The following is a 22,128-nucleotide window of genomic DNA, read 5'->3' on the forward strand; positions in this document are numbered from 1 at the left end:
GAGCCTTTGCGACGCTTTTTAGTCAAAATGAGTTATTTTGTTTATGCGGGAGATGAACAGAAAAAGACGAAGGCTTCCCATAAGCCCAGACGCTAGCCATGGTCCAGAGACGAGTACTAGAAATCTGGCAAAACATCCTGAAGAGTGATACTCGGATTTCTGAGAGGGATTTAAGCCTGCGACTCCTGGCTCTGTAGCCGTGAAGGAGTGAACACGGCTGACGACTAAAGCTAGTGTTATGTGGTAAACTATTAGAAACTTACAGATGGCTAAAGACAGGCAGAACATGGTAAAGCAGCAGAATGACCAACTCATCCACCCCATGTCGCAAATCAGTTAATTAAAAAAGGAGTCAGTGGCTAATGAGTTGTTTAAAGTTGTGAACAAACCTAGATTCAAGTTGAAATTTAGAGCAGAAACTAGAAAATGTGTTCAATACTTTTATTTCACACAACACACAACTTTATTTATGGGCTCATTGGTTTTGTTGTCTTTGCGTATGAGTAGATCAAATTAAGTTATGTAACTTTTATTAAAAAGTAGAATTTTTTTTACATATTTGTTAAAATGTCACCATGTTGTGACAGTTTGCTATGAGACAAATGCACCACTCCCGACCAAAAGCAACCAATCAGAGCCAGGAGGAGGGTCTTAGTGCTGTCAATTACCACATGTAGTTGCTGCTAAATGTGCTAATGGCAGAGAAACTAATTACCGTTACAGGGAAACTGCTTATCCACTGTAATCAGCAGCTATGCTAACCAGTTCAAGCATTCACAACAAGCTCTGCTAGCTGGATGAACATGGAGGATGATTGAGAGCGCTAAGACCCGCCTCTTGACTCTGATTGGCTGTTTTTAGTTTACACAGAAGAAGGTAGAGGAGCTTGATTTTGTTTATTTCTCTTCTTTTTCAGGTTATCTGTGTCATACAACATACAACATATAGTGAGTTTCAACAAATATTTAAAGAGATATTCTTTATGCAGGTTACATACTGCAGCTGGTGTGGTGTGAATTTCATGTCAATACATTTTAAAAGAAAATGTTGGCATGCTAAGTAGAGTGCTTATATTCTCTGGTGTATAGTGCATATGACAATAAAATAATGTTTGTGGGGGCCTCTCAATTCTGTTTTCCTTTTTCGGAGTGTAGCAGCTGACTTGCTTGATGTTTGTGCCTCAAAGCATTATGGGTGCATGCATTTTTAACTCATGTAGTCATGGAAGGAGAGGAGCTCTTAATCCTAAGCGTTGCTGTTGTAGTTGGTGCAGTGCTTTCCCCGCAGGCGAACTCCGTCCAAATTCTGCCTCTCAAGATGTGCATTAAGAGCTTCCATTCATGTTCGCAAGCTTTGGTGAGAAATTTCGCAAAGTGAGTGAGGTATCTGAATTTCTGCAAGCGATTTAAAAATAAAAAATTTCAACCAACATTAAAAGGTTGAAATGTGAAAGAAAAATCAAAGCCAGTCAGTACAATTTACCTCCCTCAACAAACCGACCAGCTTCATAAAAGCAGCGTTTTATCAGCAGCTGCGTCAATATGGAACTGGGCAAGAATAAAAGAAAGAAAGGAAAAAATAAACAGTCCCTCTGAATCTGGCAGCACTGATTACATGTCAGGTGTACTCTGACAATATAAGAATGCTTGTCAATCTTAAAGCCCCCTGCCCCTTTCTATGCTCCAGTCCATGTTGAAGTGAATCAGACCGGCAGGTCTTATGCTGTTATGGTGTTTCCTTCAATCAGACAGCCGACAGCGGAGGAGAGGCTTGAAGTAGGCGACACAGCTGGTGGGGACTGTCCGGCTTCCAAGACTCACACGGAGCCTCTATAGCGCCCTCCACCTCCCTTGCCCCACGCGCTCACTTCTCAGACTATCTGAATTATTGTGCTACACTATGCCAGATGGCTGGTCCGCGACGTGAACCCCATCCTTACTTGTCAAAATGCCACCCGTTGGCCGGCGCCGGAGCACGCTCAATCCCTCTCGCGGGAGAAGCCGGTTTGCAACCATTCAGCTCCAATTACAAATCTCCAGCAGCACCCGAGGATTTGGGGCCATCCAAATGCGGTGATTACTGCGTGGCTCCTCGAGGGCCCCCGAGCTGAGAGATGAGCTCTTCATTGCTGTGCGTTGTTTACTTTTTTTTGTGTGTGTGTGTGTCTGTGCGTCCATCTGTTGATACGGAGAACAGACGCGACTCGACTTCTCTCGGCGGAGGCTGCGCTGGAAACTCTGCTCGCATAACAATGATCTGACATTATCCTGCCATTTCGCTGAATTTTAAATAGCTAAACAACGGCGGAGGCCTGGCGTCGACGCAAGATGCTGCACGGTTTGGTAACAAACTGTCCGGGGTTTAGGGTCCGAACGGAAATAAGGGTGGGTATAGCCTCGGTGGGGGGAAGAGCTTTCATGTAGCTGATTTCTGTTGGGTTTCTTTCTCATTTTGTTCAATTTTAATGCCAAAAGAAAAGACAGAGAAACATCTGCACATCTGCACCTTCCACATGAAGGTTTAATGTAACGTTCATAGGCTACATTAGAAAACACATTGGCTGATCTTGTTTAAATAAAATTCCCAACAAAGAATCTATTCCCTTTCACCTTTTTTTTTCTTTTTTTTCTTTTTTTAACATTTAATCACAATCATGAACTTTAATTTATTTCATTTGGGGGTTAGGCGATAGACCATGAGAAAATAGTGTGTGCTTCAAAAATGGGCAAACAATAATTGATGGATTTTGAAATAACTTACCAAAAAAACACCTAGGTCTGATTGTCTGATCGGTAAGGAAAGGGCGTCCATGCAGGTCAGATAAAACATGATTACAGTGGAATAAAAACAAACTCTGAGAAAGAGAGTCTACACAAAGTTGAGTTACCATGGGAACACACCGAAATGGGTCTGAGAAAACTCAAACCAAAGTTGGAGGGAGAACCTAGTTGGAAACAGAAAGAGTGGAGCGGTCAGGGGAAAGGTGGAGGAAAGCAGAAATGAACAAAGAAAATATTCAGCAAAAAATACAAAAAGGTAATAATGAGACAGTTTTATCGAACTGCTAATGACAATTTAAAGACCGTCTAAAGACCATTTTTTCTCCTTTTTTCTCTTTATTTCTGAAACATCCTTCTGGTCCTTTTCTGAAAGCCACTGTGTATTATTCTGACAGCAGTATCCTCTGGGTTTTTTTCTCTCTACTGCCAGTGTAATAATGGCCTGATGGGTCTCAGAGCTGCCATACACTAGTCTCCTTTCACTGATACTAGTGAAAAATGTCAGTCAGCTGCTCGTTCTCGTGGCCTTTCACTTCGGCTGTCTCCCCTTTTGCTAATTTCTCAGTGTTTTCACAGAGACTTGTCCTTCCATATCTTCATAATTATTCTTCTGGTTCATCTAAAGGTCTGGCGAAGCCAATGGGGCTGGTGGAGGGACCCGGAGGTCTCGGCCAGGGGGGCGCCGCTGCCACTCTGGGAGAGGACAGCCACGACGCAGAGGGGAAGTACGAGGAGTACGGCTACAACGCTCAGCTCAGCGACCGCATCTCCCTTGACAGGAGCATCCCTGACTACAGACCTAAGAAGTATGTCAGATTTTACAAGATTTCCCGTCTGAAGTCTGAATGTTTGAGTGAAATATGTCCGTGCGGGATGTGTTGCATTTGCGGTGTGGCTGGACATCACCCTCCCAACCCTCCCCCCTCACCAAACCTGTTGCATCTGTGAGGTTTTATCGTCATTTATGGGATCTCTCAGGCTTGGGAAAATCAGCTGAGAATGTTAAAATCTTGGCACGTGAACCAGGCATTACACGATACACTTCTGGCGGATCACAATCAAAAGTTCATTGACTTGATCCAAATCATTTTACCGTCACTGACATCCTTCTTAACAGCCTATTGCTTCTGTCATTAATCTCCGTCTGGAAAAAAATCCTTTGAGATTTTCCTCCTCTCCATTCATCCTGCTCATCTTCCGTGTTTGACTTGTTGTCTAACTCTGGCGAATTTTGCCTTAAGTCTCCCAGTGTGTGATGTGGGCCGTGGCAAGTGCCAGAAAGGCATACGCTTCAACCCAACATGAATAGATTCTGAGAAGATGATGCTGATGATGATGATGATGATGATGATGATGATGGTTGGTTTGTCTTTTTAAACTTGTAATTAAACAAATGGTAAATTATCTGGGGGTTAAGGGAGGGTGGTTTCCCAGCAGAACAGACCTTTATTGGCTTTTTTTTCATTTTAAAAGAAATTTAGCATTTAGAAAATGAAATGTAGCTCTATTACAGTCGGGACTCTAGGGGCTTGCTGATAATCAGCGCTGCCAGTGGCATTTATATTACACCGTGTCAAAGAACAATGGCAACAGGCAGTGGTGTAGAGGAAATCTGATGGCCAAGAGAGGTTTCTGTGGGTTTAGAGGGGGGGGAAAAATTTAATTTCATCTGTGGCCCTTTGTTCTCTGCTCTTTTTCAAGCCCAGAAAATTAGACAAGGAAAGGGGGAGTTGAATAAGAGAAGATTGCTAATTAATAAAGTCATCTAAAAGTGTTTCTAATGAAAAAATATTTTTTCTATGGAAAAGCAGAAATGAAGAGTGCTGGTTTCTGATTAGAAAAGCTGCCTTTATTATGGCTCTGTGTGGATTCTTGCACTTGTTGCTTCAGTAGGCTTGTCCTCCCACGCTGTAAAAGAACAATATAACACTTATTTTCTCTCTCTTAGTTTTACTAATCTGTTCTTTAATTGTCCCAGAAATAAAATTATTTTTTGGCTCAACAAGCACGTCAACAAAAGAAAACACTGAATTGGTCAAAGAAAGCTTTTTATCTCTGCCAGCTTTGTCATACTTTAGACAGAAGTAAGAAAAAAAAAAAGATGCTTCTAGATTTGTCATTAGAACAAGACTGTTAAGAAGAGAAGAAGCATCAAGCCAGAATTATAGGAACTAACACAATCTTGAACTGCTACTTTAGCACTGTGACTTATCTGGCTGATATGCTAAGATAAGTACTATAGAGAAAGATCTCTAACTTGTCTTTAGCGTGTTTTGTTAACGACTCTATGTTTTGATAATTCATGCTGTAATTTGGTTTAGACAAAACTTGCAGTAAAAGTTGTGGATTAAATGAAGTACTCGTTTGTGTTTTGAGTGTGCGGCTCCTCCGGGTTAGCTGAAGGGGTCTGAGAACAACGCAGCACAGAACAGGTCACACGACAGACAGAACAGCGTCTGAAGTCTCCTTCTCTCTCAATGTGAATGGAATTTCGGCAGCTGCAAACGCTTTGATCATAAGTACAAAACTGTGACTCGTTAGTTCAGCACAGGATTGTACATTTACAATGCAGGATTCTTATAAAAACAAAGACGCCTCCAGCTGCTAGTGGAGTGATTTGTAGCAGATTGTTCAGAAATATCAGCCAGGAATAGATTGATTTCAAACAAGTTCGTCTTAAGTCGTGGACTTTTGAAAGGAATTTGGTGCCTTAGTGTCATTTTAATGACTAGGGGTATAACTGAGCAGGACACAAATAGAGAAAGGCAGACTAGGACAGCCGCCACAGTGTCACAGACACTGCACCAGTCTGTCTTGGTAATAAGAGAGCCTAGTCAAAGCTGTCAGTCATCCACATTGGAGCCCTGTCTGGCCTGGGGTCCCTCTGGAAAACCCGAGAGAGGCCGCTAAGGACCAAGAAGTCTGGAAATATTGGCTGGAATTGTTGCTCTGACAGCCTGATCCCAGATAAAGATAGTTAAAAAAAAAGAAGAGAGAGATAGATGTCCTCTTGGGGTTCTGTCACAATAAAAAAATCTGTTCCACCCTTGAGAAGCGATCAAATTTAAAAGAGAAACATCTGTTCATGCATCATTTAACAGAACATTATACCAGACATTCAATTAAGTCAATAAATTGATCTCAATTTGATCTTGTTTTTATCATATTTTCAGTCGACAAGGAATTTCAGTGTGAAAAAGTAAACACTCAATTTAACCAAGCACACAAACAAAAATAGAAATCCCTGACTGACTAAGGAGGATAATGCTACCATTACACTAGGTTTGACTTTTATCAAATTAGCATAATGGCATCATGAGTCCAGCTAGCATGAAGAAGCCTGGCTGTGCTGCATTTCTCCCTCACGAGTTTTGAAATCTAAGCGCTAGACATTGTTCAAATAGTGTGGAGGACATGGTGTTGGTTAAATGATTCTGTTTTCTGGACATTTACTGTTTCACGTACTTTGGATATTTAGGATTGTGTTGTAGGCTTTAAGTTGCTTTTCTGTAGTGTTTTCCTTAACTGCAGTCTCACTTCGGTAGCCTAACTTGGGGCTGTCAAGTAATCTGTAAATGTGTTTTAAATACATTCTTTAAAAATACGAATTTGTGTCAAATTCAATACAAACTGAGCCATTTTTTATCTCTTCAAGTTGAAAATGGGACACCAAGAGGAGACATAAAAATATTCCTTATAGCTTTGTATTTTTGCTTTGTAGTTTTTCTTTTTCCTTATTTTCCGTGTTGGTAAATCGGGAGTGCAGAACTCCAGAATTAAGGTCAAACACATGCGTTTGGTTCTTATAGGCATTAAATTGAAATTCGAATCATTGAGCAGAGAGGTGTGTGATAACTACAGGGAGCCAAACTCCATCGTCAAGGCAGAGAAACCTACACATTTTTCCAACCCCCTGTCTTTTTCAATACGCCTTGTCTGCAGCAAAACCAATTCATGATAATTACAGCCCCAACAGCATCTTCCTCAAAAGCCTGTAATCCCCATTCGCCACCTGCTAGCCTGTATTTCTCTCCCTCAGCCCTTCACTTGTGCGAGTGACATTCTTAACTTGGATACAAAGGGGTCTTAAGTAGGCTGTATATTACGGTAACTCTGGGCCCGCCATCCGCCGTCCTTGGGAGGCTCATGAGTATGACATCGGCTCACGGGGGAATGAGGCGGGGAAAAAACAATAAACGCAGGCAAGCTGGTGAGATTACGGAATCCCTGGCAAAACAAACAAGGAGGAATGCAGGTTTTTGTTTTCTCACCCACATCCAAAATTCATCTGAAAGAACCAACGCCGCCTTTCAACCTCCAGTTCTCCTCTATCAAGAGGATTCCTATTCAATTACACCTAATCTCGCCTCTATGTTCATGGTCGCTTTGCCCAAGATTTGATTTCTGTTTTTGACGGAAAATAGCAGTTAAATCCAAAACTTTATTGAAGCACGCCGTATGCTGCGTTCTCCCCTCTCCCCGCAATCCCCCCCCTCCTGACGACCCCTCGTCTGTGTTTGTCCGCCTGCGGGAGGACGATAACTGGAGAGGAAGCCCGAAGAAACAAGCTAACCTCATCTTCTAAGTGCCTGATACTGCAGAATGGGATCATAAGGTCTTTGCGGCGCAGGAGCTCCTCCTGCAAATTGTTACTCTTTTCACTGCTAGAGTTTATCTCTTGAAATGGGGAAAGAGTGGGGTGGGGGATGAGGTGGTGGGGCAGAAAGGGGAGGTGACAAGGCAAAACGGTTATCTTTCAGGGAAAAGTGCTCGCAGATTGGAAAGTTGCTTTGGTCTTGCCTGCATTCTGCAGGTTATGGGAGGTTAATGTGAAATTTCACAGCAAATAAAAGTGGCCAGCGGGGTAGGCATGGGGTGGGGGAAGAGAAAAGTCAGAGGGGCCAGAGCCGCGGGCTGCTAAGGGAAGCGAGCAGGGGGTGGTGTGATAGGAATACATCTTAATCTGGCGCTCTGTTTCTGTCAAAGCTTGTTCCGGATCAAATTATGAGAGCTGGCCAGAGCGCTCAGTCCCATTACTAACAGATGAGCCGATCGCTCATTCTGTTACAGCTTTACAAGGCTTCCCTCGCCACTGCGGACAGGTAGAAATTTAAGGGTGACTGATGCCCCAAATTGGATCCCATAACCAGGGCAATGGAACTACAATATCACTTTTTGATGTGGGTTCTAAAATCCTCCTCTCCTCCAACACGTTTTGCATTAGAAGCGATCCGGGTGCCTTGCCCTCCCCTCTCACCTCCCGCGTTGACATTTTCAAGACACCACTTTGGTAAAATTCATGAGACACAACCTCGTTAGCGCTCGTGTAAGCGAACGGCAGTGAAATATGCATCCAATCTTTTTTTTTTTTCTTTTTTTTTTTTTTTGCGTACTCACCATGTCACGCTTAAGTCTTTGCAAAGTAGAGCTGTGATGCAAAAAAAAAATAAATCCCTACTCATGCTCGCTGCCAGATTTTTCATTGTATTTATAGACCTGGCAAGTCAGATGGAAGAGAAAGCCGTGAGAAAGAGAATTGAGTCATTCGGGGAAAGGCATAAAACACAGGGAGAGACTGAAATTATATGGTGGAAGGGTTATCAATATAAAAATTCACAGCTTTTTATTCTCCCAAAAGAGCAGGAGGACAGAGTTTAAAAATATAGATAGACCTATGCGGTGTCCTTCATCAAAAACACCCTCCTTGCTTTTAGCTTTTCCTTTATTAGCCTCTGCTGTCAAACGCAGACAAAGTGCGGTAATGGAAGTGATTGATAACAGAGCATGAAATTAAAGCTTTTCCCCTCCAGAGATGCAAATACTACCTGCCCAATGCGGAAACCTTGCAAATTGTCATTGTCACACATGAGGAGATGTCGCTATTAACTAAAGAGTCTAGTAAGAAATTTCACAAATGAGCCTTAGCGCATCGCTCTAAGAATTTTAACAGGAGCAATCTCTGGGAAGGTCTTCATTTTTATCTAATTTTATAACTATCATTTAAGCGGGGCACCTTAAATCTCCACTAACATGATTTACATTCGCTCAGATAAACAATACAGTGTGCTGTGATGGTAGTTTTATCCACAGTTTTCACTCCATGCAATTCCTTTTTTATTTCAAAGGAGCAATGAGGCACAGTGAAACCTGAAACTGCTGCTGCGCAAGTTACTCAAGAGGTTGTTGCTAGGTAACCAAAGAGTGAGTGAGTTTGTTGATGCCACCATCCTTGTTTAGCTGGCTGTGAAAAGTTGAACGGACAAAGTCTATCCTCTGCCTACATCCCCCATAATGCAGTGCGTACCTGTATCAGAGTTCAATAAAATGAGTTAACATTTTCCGATATATTATCTATTGATATTGGTCATGAGTTTGTCGCTGTATGATTCGTTATTGATTTATCGTCCAGCCCTAACAGAAAGACTAAAGAACACAACATAGACTTTCAAAATAAGAGATCAAAAAGAATGATCTTATATAGTCATAAGAGAAAGAAACCAAATTAAATTGGTCGGTAATGGTAATATACGCTTACAGTTAAAAAAGTTACTTTTTTTTTTTTTGCAAATGGACTGAGTGCATGTTACTGATGACGCTGCACATTCTGCTTTGCTATTGATTCAGCAGAGTGATATCTTTTCCCCAGAAGGCAGGAAATTAAACGCCACATGGGAGGGGGCGAGGGGCGTCTCTGACAAAAGAGAGGGCCTTTCTGCTGGCATCTCTTCATAAAAACGTCCTCCAAGGAAGGGATTGAGACTCCAGCGACTCTCTCAGCGATTCTAATCACACGTTTCAGATTCTCGCTGTCAGTTGTACTGAAGTCAGTGCGCCAAGATGCACTGCAGCAAGTCATCTTAGTAATGTTGCCGGAAAGACGAGACGTGCGGATAGGATTCGCTGATGGGCAAAGGACAGATTTAGCCTTTTTGTTCTCCAGAAAATGTGACTGATTGAAAGCAAGGCTTAAATAAGAAAATGATGGATTCTAGATGTAAAAGTTTCAGGGATTATTAGGTATGCAAGTTCTAAAGAAAAATACTAACAGTCTATAAAATTTAAAAATCATATCCACCAACATATACAGTAGTTACATTTGTTTCCTCGTGCTCTCATAATGCATATAAGTAGCACAACTTCAAGTAATTCTGCATATTAAGTTAGAAGTTGGTGATATACAAAATTTAAGATGCAACTGGATTCAGAATTATACTTATTTTAGTATTAAGTTAAGATAAGATAAGATAAGATTTATTTGTCATTGTCATCAACAAATTACGAGATTGAGACCGTGCTTGACTTGAGTTAAAGTGCAGGTTATATAGACATACACAACACACAATATAAATATACATACATAAAACGATGAAGAAACAAACAGCACAAAACGAGAAATAAATAGACATCAGTAGATCGCTGCAGCGCCTGGAGGTGTCGCAGAGTAAACAGAATTTACATTTTTAACAGAGTGGTGTCAAGAGCAGAAGTTCTTATGCCTTTGAGTTTAGTGCCATGATTGCCATTGGGTAGAAACTGTTTTTTAGGCAATTTGTCCTGGTTTGTATTGCTCTGTATCTCTTGCCTGATGGCAGCAGCTGGAAGAGACCATGGCCAGGGTGTGAAGAGTCATTTAAAATGTCCAGAACTTTCTTGCGGAGCCTGGAAGTGTAAATCTGTTCCATGGTGGGGAGGGGGCAGCCTATGGTTCTCTCTGCTGCCCTGACAACCCTCTGGAGCGCCTTCTTGTCCGAGGATGTGCTGCTGCCGTACCAGACACACAGACTGTACGTGAGCACAGTGTCTATGGAGCAGTGATATAAGGCCTGCAGCAGGTCTGAGGGGAGACAGTTCTTTTTAAGGATTCTCAGAAAGTACAGTTTCCGCTGTGCCTTCTTCAGCAGCTCCTTGGTGTTGGTGCTCCAGGTTAGCTTGTCCTCCAACTCCATGCCCAGAAACCTGAACACTGGGACCCTCTCCACACAGGTCCCACTGATGGTGAGAGGCTGGATGTCCGTTTTGTTCTTCCTGAAGTCGATCACCATCTCCTTTGTTTTGGAGATGTTGAGGAGCAGGTTATTGACTTTGCACCACTCTGACAGCCGCTTCACCTCATCCCTGTACTCCAGCTCCCCCTTTCCGCCTGAAATGAGACCAACAACAGTCGTGCCATCTGCAAACTTTATGATCTTGTTGCTGAGGTGGTTGGAGACACAGTCATGAGTGTAGAGGGTGTAGAGAAGTGGGCTGAGCACGCAACCCTGTTGTGATCCGGTGTTCAGGCTCAGAGCAGTGGAGGTGTGGGGGCCCAATCTGACCCTCTGGGAGCGACCTGTTAGGAAGTCCAGGATCCAACTGCAGGTGGCTGATGGGAGCCCAAGGTTTACTAGCTTGGACACCAGACGTTGGGGGAGTATAGTATTAAATGCTGAGTTGAAGTCCACGAAGAGCATTCTGACGTAGCTCCCCTGCTTCTCTAAGTGGGTCAGAGCAGCATGAAGTGCTGTGGATACAGCGTCCTCTGTGGACCTCTTTGCTTTGTAGGCAAATTGGAGAGGGTCCAGCTCAGCAGGCAGGCAGGCAAGGATGTGACTCTGCACCAGTCTCTCGAAGCACTTCATGATGATCGGAAGGAGTTAGATGTAGGGAGTTACATCTACAGTAACTACTACTAGGTAATCTAAAGTAATTTTATTTATATAGCACATTTTCAGCAACAATGCATTTCAAAGTGCTTTGCATGAATTCGAAGGAAATGAAAACAAAAAACAAAATCCTAAAGAGAGATATACAGTTAAAAATATTAAACTACATATGGGTCCCCGTGTTTAATAAGAATAAGTAGTCCATCATTTATGTACTAGTAGGGATTTCTCTATATATAAAACTAAATGTTGGTTCTCCATGTTTGATTTTATTAGAAAGTACTACTACGACTGCGTCATTTGTGTTAACTCAACTGTTCAGAGAGCAAAATGCCCAGCTTGTTCAGGATGGATTAAAAGTGCAGAAGGTTCAAACGATTCAGAAATGTTAACATGCTGCTGTGCGCAGATCTCTGGAACTACAGGATCACAAAACCTACAAATCTGTGACACTCTCAACAACCTCTGTGAAAACCTTTGTCACACATCTGATGGATGTGCCTCAGGCTTTTTTAATGGATCCCGTCTGTTCTCATGTTTGCATTCGACTTTAACATTAGCTGCCTCACAAAAGGGCTGTGTCAGTTCTCAAAACCCCAGTTCATCCCCTCGTTTTACAACCGGATGTTCCTGTTCTATTACGTTTGCCTTTCATTAGATTCCAAGAAGTTAAGTTTATTTACTTGCACAGTAAATAAACTTCAGCAACAAGGCAGTTCCAACTGCTTCACATCATACAGTCACTAATTGTAAAACAAGCATTTTTGTCAAATGGCATCATCAACACACATCCACTATGTTGATCAATGTTCCATTTACTGATAATCAAATGCAGCTCTAAACAGCTGGGCTTTTCGCCTAAGCAAACCTTTTCTTGATTTCTACACTTCTTCTTCTGATCTTTTCCCAAATATGAGAGTTCAGTCCCCCGTCTAGGATTAATGTAGGAGAACACAGCTGATCCAACTGTGTGCAGGCAAATCCAACTTCATCCTGCTGCTCAACTTCCCAGCTCCTTTCTGACCAGGAAAACGCCACTCCATGTCCAGAGTGCTAGCTTGTAACAGAATCAGCACGCCCACGTCCCAGGCGTAACCTTCCACTTTGCTCCCAACTCGACTCCTCTATAAAACTGTGGAGTCCTTTTGGTTAAAGTTTACTTTCAGAGCGACTGAGCTCCAGGAAGCAAGTCGCCCAATAGTTGCTCGCTAGCAAGTCCCCCTCTCGCCCCCTCTAACCTGGCTTCTAGGCACGTGCCGGCGTTCCCCTTAGTGGTGCAATGCATAAATCTGTCAGAATGATTTCTGTTTCCACTCATTGTAGCACAAGCAGGGTTTACCCAAGCACAGACTGCACACGGAGAAACCTGAAAACCCGAGTCGTAACATATCCATTACACCCCAACGGGTTTGCCATCTTTAGCCAACCATCTGTATGACGTTCAGCAGCAAGAGCACACGTTTCTGAAAGCATACATAGCGATTCAAAGCCACTCTGCGCATGTGACTGCTGCTTCCAACTCAAGTGACAGTAGCTGTGTTTCCATTGACTATGGAAATTGGAATTGAGAAAATAACTTAGTTGAATGGAATCACGGCAATTAAAAAAAAAAAAAAAAAAAGTTTGTTGATAAAAGGATGAGATTGTTCAAAGTCCATTGACTGAAAAAAATAACAAGAGTTCATCGCCTGACTGCCATTTCAGTCCCAAACACCGTGTGAGGAATATTCCCAGCAATCACAAGTGAGACATCAGTTCCAGTTTCACTGAACTCCATTTTATTTTTCATTTGTACGTTCTGAGCCATTGTTTTGTATTAATGTTTAGCAATTATGAATTTCGGCCAATTTTTTTTTTTTTGTATATTTTATATATTTTCTTATTTATATATTTGTTATGCATATTTTATTGTGTACATGCATGTTATTTTTGGTTCGTTGGCCTCAGTTTACATGAAAAGGTGATTGGACATTTGCTATATATTTGAGATCTTCTGCTCCTGTTCAAGCTGCAGTAAAGCATCCAGTGGATTTCCATTTATTGAAATGTACAGTTCATCAGCTAAGGTTGGGGGTCGGTGGGTGGGACTCGTCACAAATATTGCAGGAGTGACAGAGACAAACAGCAGGAGCGTGAGGTCGTGGTTAGAAATTCAGCGGGAGTGGGATTAAAGAAATTTGTTCCGCGCTGAGAGCAGGTTCACCATCCGGCAGCAAAACGACGTGTCAGGTAAAGGCTGAATGTTAAAACACTCTACACTTCTGAGATTTTCATTCTTTAAAAAAAAAATAAAAAATTTTGAGAAGCACATTTCAACCTTCCTCCTCTTCATAAAGATGTGGTTCTTTGTTTGAGTCTCTCACGTAAAAATCCCAATTGAAAGTCAGCGGTGGTAACGGGACCAAATGGTGAAACTGTAACGCACACCAGCTCAGTCATCTCGCCTTAGTGCTGTGGAACATTTTAAACAGCATAAACTCAGTTATGATTCATCTTACAGATGTCAGAAATGAGTTGGCAAAAATACGATGCTGCAGTGTTTGCAAATTCCTTGAAAATGTGTGATTAAATCTATTGAGCACGCTTTCACACAGCCCATTTACTCATCAACTTCCCAGAATTGTAATGAGAATAAAAAGAAGAGGTGACCAAGTTTGACTTTTCTTCCTTTTTCTGACGGATTTCTGATTCTGCCTTCACTAATCGTTCTTCGGTAAATACAAAAATGTGTTTTTATTCCGACGCCTTACTTTGACTAATCTTTATGCGATGCTCTGTTGATTATGCATTCTGAAGCTGAAGAGCCGTAAAGTGACAATGTTACAATTTCTAATCAATAACAATAATTTAACAACTATTTAACAATAGTTGCTATTATTAATAATGTAGGAGCCCAGTGGCTTTGTCAGCCTGCACGCCACCCTGTTAGGTTTACAGGACCATAAACGTTTCTGTGATCAAATAAATGTCTCTTTAAAATTAAATCTGCACAGTCCTGCGTCGTCGTCTCCTTCTTCTCAATGGAGTCAGTTTCTTTGCGGTTAAAATTAAAGTTTTGACATTTTACAAGAATCTGGTTGCCGGCTATGAAGTATGAGAAGGCAATGATAGGGAGGAAAAACATAAAAAAAAAAAAAAGTATTCCCATTTTCACATCTTAACAAAAAGTGTTTACAATGTAACTGCACAATTCAGCGTGCACCATCTGTTGTGTCATCCCACGCCGTCTTTGGCCGACGCTTTTCACTGAAGGTGAGAATCTTCTCAAGCCCTTCCGCACACACATTAAAATTCACCCACACAAACCAGTTGCTGCAGAGCTCCAGGAAGGTTTTCTGGGTAAGAGAAGGAGGATATAACTTTAGCACCATGCTGAGATCCATCTGCTGCGGAGCCGTCCCCCAGGGGCCTGACACCGCGGATGCTGCTGTGTCCCAGTTATCGCTGCTATCTGGGAGCCAAGCACCGGTGGAGTTCAGATGGCTCACGGCAAGAGAGGAAAAGCGGTTACAGGGCCGGCGTGCAAAAAGTATTCACTCTCTTTGAACTTTTTTTCCCCTCCGTTTGACATGTACGCACCACAAACTTCATTGTATGTCATTTGAGTTGCATAAAACCCAAATGACATAAAGTGGGAATTGGAGCAGGACAACAAGCCAATAATAATATAAACATGTGATAATTAAATAGAAATAGAAAATTCAACACATAGAATACTCACTGAAGTCCAGTCCAGAACTTGTTTTAAGCTAAATACAAAAAAATAAATACTTCATAGTACAAACCACAGGGTGAAAATGGCAATATAAATTATTTTATCATTATATATTATTTTTTCATGATGACAGCCTCTGCCTCACTTGCCTCCCTTGACTGCTTCTCACTGCTGAGTAAAGTACCATGTGTTGGTGTTAATATAAAATGCATGTGTATAATGTCCACATTGGGTTCACATTGGTAAAGGCCTGGTTTGAAGTTTGGTTAAAAAAATAAATAAATGAAAAATGAACACCTGCTGCCTTCAAAGTTAAGCCAAAAATCATTAAAGCTCAATGTACCACATGGATTTGTTTCTATTTTAGCTTATTTACTCTGATAAATTTTCTTGCACAGAAACACAAATGATTCATTGTCTTGAAAATAATTCTCCTCTGCTAGTAATACTCACCTCACTACTCCTACATAGTGATCCAGCCTACTCAGTAGGGTTCAAGCAAACATGGAGAAAGATGGTGGAAAATGTTTTGCTTTCTTTCTTTCTTTTAACTTCAGCATTCAAAGCCTAATTGGGTTTGCACTAACACATTCCACGTATCAGACAGCCAATCGCTTCAGCAGCTGCTAAGTGCCATGGTTTGGTCAGCTGTGTTATATTTTACTTCAAAGCTGGTGCAAATATGTGAGAAAACCCCCAAACATCTCTTAAAAAGACTGCAGCCGTTTGGTGGACCTGATATCCGTGTGCAGATTGTCTTATTTAGGGTTGGTAAGTGGTAATTTGAACTTGGGTTTTAATAACAAATTTAGAAAAGAAAGAGGCTTTGTTTTAGAGATGGTATGTGAGATTAAATAGAAGATGAAAGACCAAAATGGAGAGGGAAAAAAATTACATTAGAGAGATGAGAAAATTGATCCTGCATTATAATCATATTTGGCCTTAAATTGCACAGAAGGATCTGGTTAATCTGATTCACTGTTGGGTTGGGTTATATTTTTTGGAGTCTGTAAGTCTTTTCTGTGCACTTTCTAAATCTACAGGGTACTATTACCCTGTATTAAGTTTTACCATGTTGTAAAGAATGGCAATTCTCAAAACACAGGTGCAGATCCAGACATGATGCCACGTCAATCTGTGTCCAGCTAACACACTTTTTTTGAAGCCTTATGATTTCTGTTATTCCAAAAATGCACATGGAATAAAGAATTGGTCACATTAAAACATTCAATCCACTGTAATACACAGCATTTTGTGTGAATTGAACCAAAAAACATGTTTGTTTTTTTTTCCAATTGTCTACATACTTTATCTTTATACTTAAATATTTCAGCCCTTCAGTCAAAGTTGTCTTCAAAAATATGTTCAAATGAAGTTTGTAGATGTTGATTTTATTCATTTGGAGGGAGAAAGAAAAACATCCAGCAGTTGTTTTGAATCTTTAATCTTATCTAAAGATCAGATTTGGAGCTTTGAGAATTAAATCTGCAAACCTCTGAGATAGGCAGTGCTAACAGAAGAAATATTAGGCAAAAGTTCACAGCGCTTCTTTGTGTATTCCTACCACTGAATGAAAAGGAGACAGATTTCAAATGGTTTGAGATGCCTCCAAATCTCAGTTTCTATCAGTGTTTGAGAAAAGATGCAGTATATAGGTTAGAGGTTAATATAAAGGAAAGCCTGAAACCTATAAAGGATAGCAAAATATGTTATAATTATGCACTCTTTTGCTTATTTACAAAACTGTGTAGGTATAAAATGTAAAAACCAAGCTAACAAAATAATTGAATTAATTGTGAAACATATCCTGCAGGTGCTGTCATGGTTCAGAGTAGCCTTGATTTAATCAGATGGAGCCGATTCTTCAAATTAAACCTTTTTCTTTTGCTTTTACTTGCTCTCATCCTGTTCTAAGAGAGACCTTGTTTCGGATGCATACATTTTATTTAGGGGAGAAAGTCAAAATAATGTGCACCATGGTAACAAATGTGCCAGTGACTATAGCAATCTGACAAAAATATGTACAAACTTCTTTGTTTTCATTGTTTTAGCTAACAAAACATTATCTTTTTCTTCTCCTAGAAGATCTGATGTACGGTAATCAAACACAGGAAAAGCAGAAACTATGTTATTGTCGTTAATTTCATCAGACGTTACAATTCTAAAATGTATCAGAAAAGTCTTTTTGGGAGTGGCTAAAAATGGATTTTGACATGTCTTTGGTTCCATCAGGTGTAAGCAGTTGACGTACCCGGAGGACCTTCCCCAGATCTCCGTTGTGTTCATCTTCGTGAACGAGGCGCTGTCGGTGATCCTCCGCTCCGTCCACAGCGTGGTCAACCACACGCCGGCACACCTGCTGAAGGAGATCATTTTGGTAGACGACAACAGTGACAGCGGTAAGATCGTTTTATGGCACTGGTGACGAAATTAAATCCAAATTTGGTGGAGGTTATCAGCGTGTTATAGATTTGATTATTCAATCGTTTCGATTATTTTTCGACAGTTAAAATGGGGTGTATATTAAAGCACGTGGATACGATTTTACGTTTTGCCTCCATATGTTCTATGTGGAGGCAAAACGTTTGTGTTTGAGTAACAGAAGAAAGAATGAATAACTCCTGAGGGTGAACACATCAGTGTGAGGGTTTTAAAATAGCTTAAAAACAAGAACGAAGGAAAAGTGGGGGGATGGTTTTTTTTCTATCCTTCTTTAAGCTGCTGCATACTGCTGTCTCCATAGCGATGTGGGCAAATCCTTTAGTTCCATATGTGCTGTGGCGCCCACACCAGCTGACAGCATTTTGTGTCCACATCCCAGGAGCTTTTCTGTTTGGAGGGTTGACGGGTCGTCAGCTGGGTTACCGACCACTCTGGGCTACTCCCCAACTTGGCACAAAGAAACAAACGTGCCTCGTTTAAGACTGGCAGAGGAAAATGGTGCTTTAATAGCATACTGAGTGAAGGCTGATGAGGATTCACCAGTGCCTGGTCTCTGCTCCCCGCTGAGGAGCTCACTGCCTTCCTACCAAAGAGGGAACAGTTAAAAGCCAGGGAAGAGACAGAAACAGAAACCGACACCACTCCTCTCTTTAGAAAAAAAAAAAAATCTAAACCCGTTGAGCCTAAATTTGAGGGTTGATAGATCTAAAGTACACTTAAAAATGACCTAATTTGAATGATATCTAGAGTATGTCAAAAGGAATCATAAAGTGTTAATGCAAATCAAGACGAGGACTACCCAAGTAAAATAAGATTTCATCATAAGCAAACACAAAAGCTGATTGACACCCGGTGGGTAAAACACATTTCAGCCACTTGTATGTCACTGTTTCAGTCACCTCCCAGAGCTTGTGATCACAGATGAGGGCAGAAAAGTAGATCGACCCGTAAATCAGGAGCTTTGCCTTTTAGCTCAGCTCTCTCTTCACCACTTCAAATTAGTACAGCACTATCATTTCAAAGATAGCTAGTGCTAATGCTAGTGCTCTGTATATCTCCTGAGGAGGGATTGATGGATCCCTCCATCAATTGCCTGCTACATTTTCCCCTCATTTGAGAACAAGACCCTGAGATACTTACAACTCCTCCACTTGGGGCAGGACCTCATTCCTGAGCTGGAGAAAGCACTCCATCCTTTTCTGGTTCAAGACCATGGTCTGGGATTTTGAATTGGTGATTTCTATCCTGGTCGCTGCACACTCGGCTTTTCCTGTGAAAGCTGGAAGTCATGGTCTGATGAAGCCAACAGAACCACATTATTTGCAAAAAGCAGACACCTTTTTACATTTTACATTCGTAGAACAGGGCCAGGTGTTTTCAGGTAAGGAAATGGAGGGAAGTGAAATCTTGAAGTAGTTTCAGAGCAAGTAACAGCTGTGTTTGTTTATTGTTATGATTGCTAAGGGATAACTTAAATCAGCCATAATTAATTTAATGTCAGTAAAGGACTTCTTGACTTTGTGAAGTAAATAGAAAGTAGAACCTAATACCTCAGTGTTATTGCACAACAAAATGTGGCAACCTCAGGGCATCGAGAATCAAATTACTATACATTATATTATTATAACAAATACCTTTAAAAAATAAAACTATAGAATCCCCTTTCTTAACATAAAATCCATCTTTTAATAAAAAAAAAAATATATATATTGGTGGCTGTAAAATCCCTGTCTAAGACTTAATTTTTTGAATAAAACATCTTGTGCTTCAAGTATTGGTACAGTTCATGAAAAAACAGCAGTTTTAGCCTTTTTGAAGTTTCATCAAAATTCTTAAGACTTTTTCATTAGCATACCGTGATATTCTGTTCTCCTGGACTATAAATATTTCATAACTCACAGTAACATTTCTTTTAGCCTCTGGACGAAGCTCTTCTTTTTATTTCCAGCAGGTGCTGCACACAGGATGGTAACGGTGGACTAGGTGAAGGTATCAAACGACTTCTGACTTATTCAAATTACTGTTTGCCATCAGTTGTGCCACAACGGTTATTTAAAACACATTTCTTTTTGAAGATGGGTTTGCATTACCCAACTGCTTCACACTTGGATAACAGAGCAGAAAATAAACCAAAGCCCACCAGCTAATCCACCACTGAAATAACAAAAAAACTAAATGAAAGTTTGTGAGTGGCCTAGTTAAAGTCCAACCATAAGACCAAGTGAGATAATGCGTCATATAGGTCGTTCATGAACCTCTCACACAATTAAAGCAACATTAGACAAAGGCCAACACATGTGAAAGTGCCATTGCTTAACACAAACGCTCAATGGCAGTTATTTAGGGAGTGATTAGTATAAGCAACTTGGTTGAGATAGTTAATTTTTACATTAATAAATTAAAAAATCATTTTAATCTTTGTTTGATATTGATATTTTATTGATAATATAAAACATGTGCGACAAAAAAGTGAAAACAAACACACATCTTAAAAGTGTGGGGCGGAAAATAGCCATCTATTTTTATCAACAAATAACATGGCTGTCTAATTATCTTGTTTTTTTTTCTTTTAAATATTGAATAAATAAATTCTATTCCCACTAATTAAATGTTAAAGAGATTGCCTAATTGTCACAGTGATGCTCCAGGCACGGAAACTCATTAGTAATGTCAAAGCGGTCTTTACCCACAGAAAAGTAGCCAAATTAAAATTGATACCAGGCCAAATTTGCTTCCACGGTTCCGTGCGATGTGGCTAAACACCCTCAAGGTGTTTTCACCGCCCGTTTGAATCTTGTATCTTTAATAAAAGGTCACTTTCAGGTCTTTACCGCATTTGTCAGCTCCTCTCGTCGGAACGGCCGTTTCCCAAATCTGACGGCGACTCGTGCTGAAGCGTGAGTAGATTTTCGGTGACTGCTCCGCTGCAACATTGCAAAATTAACATTAGCATGACCTTTTCAGGAGGGGCCTGCCTCAGCTCAAAAATGACTGTAACACGTTCGGTTTCTGGGACAGGCAGTGACAATTGGCTGGTGATGGAGAGGTTCCTTCACAGCAACAGCTCCAGCAATCTTACTTAGCATTTCCGCTCCTACTGATTACCTTTTTGCCTCATGTGTCAACCAGAATGACTTCAGGTTATTGTTGTGCTAAAAGCACAGAAAGGCCTAATAAAGCCTACAGTATCCTGTTCCAGCACCAATTTATGAGTTAATGATTCATATAATGAAAACAGGAGATAAACTTAGCGGCAGTTGAGTACAGCTCATGAAATTAAATTTAAGTGATGATAAATGACCTAATCCTTGTGTACATTAAGTCCTGCTAAAGCTTGTGAACATAGGATTGGCTTGTTAACGCTCGGCAGAAAAATGTATCCGACACGGCAAAAGAAAATGTGATTAAGAAAATGCAGAGTTTTATTTACAGACATTTACATCGGCTGCTCTTTACTTGCCATGTAGTGTGACACAATACAAGGAGGGCTAGTAATCTTTACATTTGACTGAAAAGAGAATTTTTAAAAATTATATTGCTTTTTGGCATTAGGAAATGTCTTTTATTTTGGAAATTTGAATTTTTTTAAAAATATATATGATAAATAATTTTATCCTAGAGCTGCCTCTGACGGTGCATAAAATGAGCTAAGTCGTTGCCAGGCTACCAACACAACACCCAAATGACTTGATGTCAACTTTTAAACGAATGTTAACGAATCTCTTTCTTAGCTGCCATTTTTCAACCTTCCCTTATCTGAATTTTATATACCTGAGTGGTTTATCTGGGCTGTTATTTTGTGCACAGTGGTCAAAAAAAAGAAAGAAAGAAATGGCACAATGTCTTGAAGCTTTCCCACCTCACTCTATTCCTTTGCTCCTTTATGTTATGCCTCCAAGCCAGGATCTGTTCTTAGTCTGCGGCCAAGCTCGCTCCCGAAGGTTACAAGTACATCTCAGCCTAAACTTCTACTTTTACAGTTGGTTTTAAAGTACAGGAAAGGAACATTCACTTTACCAAAGAAGGAACAAGTACAAAACTCAGGAAGGCTGACCACAGCACACCTACAGAAGATAAGTAGATCCATCACTGGAAGCAGTACTTTAGAAAAAAAAACATACGGAAAAGATTCATGTTTTTCAAAAAGTCGTGTAATGATCTGGGTGTCAGTGGTTTGACTTGCAGGTGTCAAACTCTATCCGGTTTTGGACATGACTGTGGACGAAGGGAACAAAGCCGTTCAGTCCGTGTTGGCTGCTCTTCCAAATATTGAATCAACATGAACAGCCATTTTGTGTGACTCGGCACTTCTCTGTTCGCAGTTTGGGATGCTTGTTTGTAGAGCAGGAAATTTTCTGTGAGCTTCGTAGAGTTGAGCGTCATACGTCACGGCCAAACGTTAGCAGTCGGTTAAAATTTAAAACTTGAACAGTCTACAGCAGGGGTGGGCACTCCTGGTCCTGGAGGGCCGGTGTCCTGCAACTCTTAGACGTCTCCCTGATCCAACACACCTGAATCCAACAGCTGAATCACCTCCTAAGTGCAGTCA

At 40.8% G+C, this 22,128-nt stretch overlaps 1 protein-coding gene across 3 annotated transcripts in view; it reads left to right on the forward strand.

Annotated features, from left to right (window-relative positions):
- The window catches only part of galnt9 (polypeptide N-acetylgalactosaminyltransferase 9), a 116,903-nt gene that overhangs the window by 20,640 nt on the left and 74,135 nt on the right, over positions 1–22,128 (forward strand). For all 3 annotated transcript variants that reach the window (XM_044110754.1, XM_044110753.1, XM_044110752.1), the window contains 2 exons: positions 3,406–3,586; positions 17,370–17,536. In XM_044110754.1, the coding sequence (XP_043966689.1) occupies positions 3,420–3,586; positions 17,370–17,536 (334 nt within the window). In that variant the 5' untranslated portion in view covers positions 3,406–3,419. The remainder of the gene's footprint in view (positions 1–3,405; positions 3,587–17,369; positions 17,537–22,128) is intronic.

The sequence above is a fragment of the Gambusia affinis genome, linkage group LG03 (genome assembly GCF_019740435.1).
Source record: "Gambusia affinis linkage group LG03, SWU_Gaff_1.0, whole genome shotgun sequence".
NCBI classification, from domain to species: Eukaryota; Metazoa; Chordata; class Actinopteri; order Cyprinodontiformes; family Poeciliidae; genus Gambusia; species Gambusia affinis.